The following is a 3,744-nucleotide window of genomic DNA, read 5'->3' on the forward strand; positions in this document are numbered from 1 at the left end:
TATTTGAAGATTTTTGGGACAGTCTCAGCGTTCGTAAACCTCCCGTTTCGACTGCGGGGGTGTGATAGATTATGTAAATATTAGTTAGAATATTTTGTAGTCTACTATTTTAGGTTAGAATATTTTGTATATTTTGTAATCTCCTATTTTAGGTTAGAATATTTTGTATATAAATCAATTCAAGTAATGAAAGGAAACGGGGAAAATATTTCTTACAAATAGCTGTGCAAAATTTGTTGTCGAACAACATATTTCTTTCTATGGATGAACTTCTCTCTTTCTACCTCGTACAAGTTCTTCATTATTGCATCCGAAGCTTTCACCAGGAAATCCGACCAGTCCCTTCACAAAACAATATTACCCATGCTAGATTATGTCTAAATCACGCTCAAACAAACAAAGTTACAAAAAGAAGAAAAGAAATCATGCTCAAACAAGTAAATCGACAAACCAATCAGTGACAAAATAGTTATCCTACTATCTTAATCTAGGTTATTACCAGTTTTTACTGTCTTTAAATGAAAACTTGTAGTAGTTCTTTTTTTAAATATCACATAATGTTGTAATGATCCAGATAATTTTGTTCCCTATTCAACTTTCTACAATAAAAAGCTTTAAATATGAAGCCACATGTATCACAGTAAAGATTAAACGAATCATAATTTCAAATCTCCTCTTAAACGGCGGATTATTTCAATAGTGCACAAGAAAATTGGACGGGAGGGTTTAGTTTATTTTGTCAATAAAGTGGAAAGAAAACCATGAAAAATCTGGGTTAAAGTTTAACTAGAAACAAAAAAAAAAAAAGCTTGCTGATTTCTTTCGTTTGTCTAAGACTTAGCAGCGAAAGATATCAGGTAATGTTATAGTCTAGGTGTGCGCAATCTTGCTAAATGCCACCATTATTTTTAAATAATTATACAAAAAGAAATTGTGACAGTAGAAATATAGTAATCCTTCTGTCTCAATTTATATGGTGATGTTTGACTAAACAATAAGTTAAAAAATAAACAATGGTTTTGAAACTTGTGTTCGAAAATAAGATACAAACGACGTTTGTGTGACTATAAACTATCATATAAGAGTAAAATGAAAAATTTAAAATTTAATTATTTGTAAATAAGGAAGTATGAGACGTTCATTTTGGACAGACTAAATGAAAAGTATGACAATAAGATTATTGAAAAATTGCAAGTGGTCACCCTTTTAAGGTATCGAATGTGAGCCCAACCGTGTATTTTGCCTCCTCAAGAGCCAAGTTAAATTTCTCCAAATCCCTCTTTGGAAAATTAATATTCAAGTCCTTGACAGCAAGCTCAGAAGGCTTTACATCACAAAAAACTGGTATAATCCTCTTCTTCGATTCCATCATCAGAGACAACTCATGCAAGCAAAAATAAGAATCACAATACTGAGGTGAAAAAATAGCCATCCCAATCTTGCAATGGCGGATCGCAGGGTCGATTTTATCGAACAATTTGTCACCAGGCTTCATGTTCTTGCTGTCCAAAAATGGCCTAAGCCCAAGATTATTTCTAATATGTTCGTATAGCAAGCCCGCAACATTTCTCTTCGTGTCGATTCCCCTGTGGTTAATGAACACGTCGCATGGAGCCCGATTTTTCACCGGTTCCAATTGTCGCCCCAACCGGAGAATTTGGTTGCACACATTTTTGGCTGAAGAGGAAGAAGATGGTATTGAACGTTGCATGGCACTATCAAGAAGTTTAAAGGACGTTGTTGATATTTTTGTTTTTTGTTTTTGCGTGTTTTAGTTGGTGTTATTATATTTGGGTATTGAATGAGTATGTGATATGACCTGTTCTGCAGAGATATTTATACTAATGGAATTGGTGAATTTTTTTAAAAGGTGCAGTTTAAATTCTTACGTTTGATTTTCCTAGGGTCTTGGAAAAGCATTTGAATTTTTTGACTCTCTGGGCTGACGCTTTTAAGAATTATTTTTAATACCCTTCATACATATAAATACACTATTATTGTTTGAGTTTGAGAATAATTAAATAAATAAATAATTAATTAAATAATTAAAGAAAAGTTTGTCCAAAAAGATAATCAATCAATCTTTTCCAAAGCCAAAGCTAAAGCCAAAGCCGAGCTGAGCGAGCGACGACGGTGCGAGGGGTCCTTGCCCCCTCAACCCTTTTAGCGACTAGAGAAGGTGTAATGTAATATATACACCTCCTTTTTCCTATCTTTTTCTATGTGAGACAAATGCTTTAACCAAAGTAAAAGAGACCTTTGACATTCCTCAAAGCAAAAGAAACCTTTTACATTCCCTTCACTTTTCATCCATCATTTCCCATTCACCAATATCAAAACCCAACAGTCCTTGCATAACCAACTTTTTTTCCCCTGGATTAATTTGGATTCGAGCTAAAAGTTCGCCATCATATTCAGGGCTCGGGCCCGTAATCTTTTATGAAAGATGAAAGAATACTTACCATTCCACCACAATCTTTGTGTTTGTTGCCCTATCAACTTCACATTCAATCTCATGAACTTTCACAAACTTAAATGCTAGCTCCTTTTGTCTCATGAATTTACATTGTATATGAGTTAAAACAAATCTTAAATATTTTACGGTTACATAGAGGTTATTCTCTTTTAATTTGGGAAATGAAATTACGTACTCCGTACTACATACAGATTAAATATTATTCCATGACACCTGGTTTAATTTGATTTAACCAAATTACAGTAATATTGACTAGCTATAACATCTACACCTATAATTCCTTTATTCTTGTCACACTTGTTGATGATTGAGAAGCCTAACTCCATTATTTTATTTGTTAACAATTAAGAATAATCATGTGGAGGTGGCGGTCACAATTTGTACTACTATCAGGATTTTACCTAACATATTTTTTCTTAATAAATAAATAAGAAAGAGCAAAAGATACATTACATGTTGCTGTGCATTAGATTCCTTCTAAGCTTCATATGTTAGTTAATATTCCTTTGATTCAAACAAAAAATAAATTAATTCATAATTAGATGAATTAAGCATCTGATTAACTGACTAATTAGTCCCTCCTAAAAGTATATATGATATTTCTAATCTCCCTTTTATGTACTTTAAATAAAAGAAACAGAGAAAAGTAATTAAATGCTATTCCATTTGGCATCTAATTAGGGAGTTATATGGATAATGTAATTGTTTTCTAGGGAATATTATGGTTTCTAATATCCTAGTCCTAGGATTAATTATCATCATGTTACATGAAGAGTAGCGGACTTTGCCAAATCTACTACTAATTAGTTGATATCACAAATTTTAGGCTCGGTTTTTTTCTCGTGGTTACCGACCCGGTAATTAGGTACCTGAATCGAGCCCGATTAAATTTGGATTCGCATGGGGAAGTTCCACTTTTGGGAGTAAATTGCTCCTTAACAAAGACATCCCATAGTCAGGGCTCGAACCCGATATTACAAAAAAAAATAAAAAATTGGAATTAGCTGTGAACTTCATCGCTAATCTATCGCTAAATTATATTGCTCGTAACTAACAACATTATATGATAATCCTTCGCTAATTTGTCATTAAATAGGATTAATGACGAATTTTGCTGTTAGCTACAATAATTGTCCGTTGCTAATTCTTGTTTTTAGTAGTGTGAGATCTCTGATTCAAAATGAACAAGTACTTACCACTCTATCACAGTTCTTGCTGGTATTTTCGATTCGTTGCTATAGGTTACCAAGGTATATGATGATTATTAA

General features: G+C 32.9%; 1 protein-coding gene across 1 annotated transcript; it reads right to left on the reverse strand.

Annotated features, from left to right (window-relative positions):
- Positions 1-212: 212 nt before the first annotated feature.
- On the reverse strand, positions 213-1,711 carry LOC132642136 (probable 2' cyclic ADP-D-ribose synthase BdTIR). Its single transcript, XM_060359402.1, has 2 exons — positions 1,203-1,711; positions 213-342 (listed from the first exon to the last, which is right to left on the reverse strand). The coding sequence occupies exons 1-2, from the start codon at positions 1,709-1,711 to the stop codon at positions 213-215; spliced, it is 639 nt and encodes a 212-aa protein (XP_060215385.1).
- Positions 1,712-3,744: the final 2,033 nt, after the last annotated feature.

This window comes from Lycium barbarum, chromosome 5 (assembly GCF_019175385.1).
Source record: "Lycium barbarum isolate Lr01 chromosome 5, ASM1917538v2, whole genome shotgun sequence".
Taxonomy (NCBI): Eukaryota; Viridiplantae; Streptophyta; class Magnoliopsida; order Solanales; family Solanaceae; genus Lycium; species Lycium barbarum.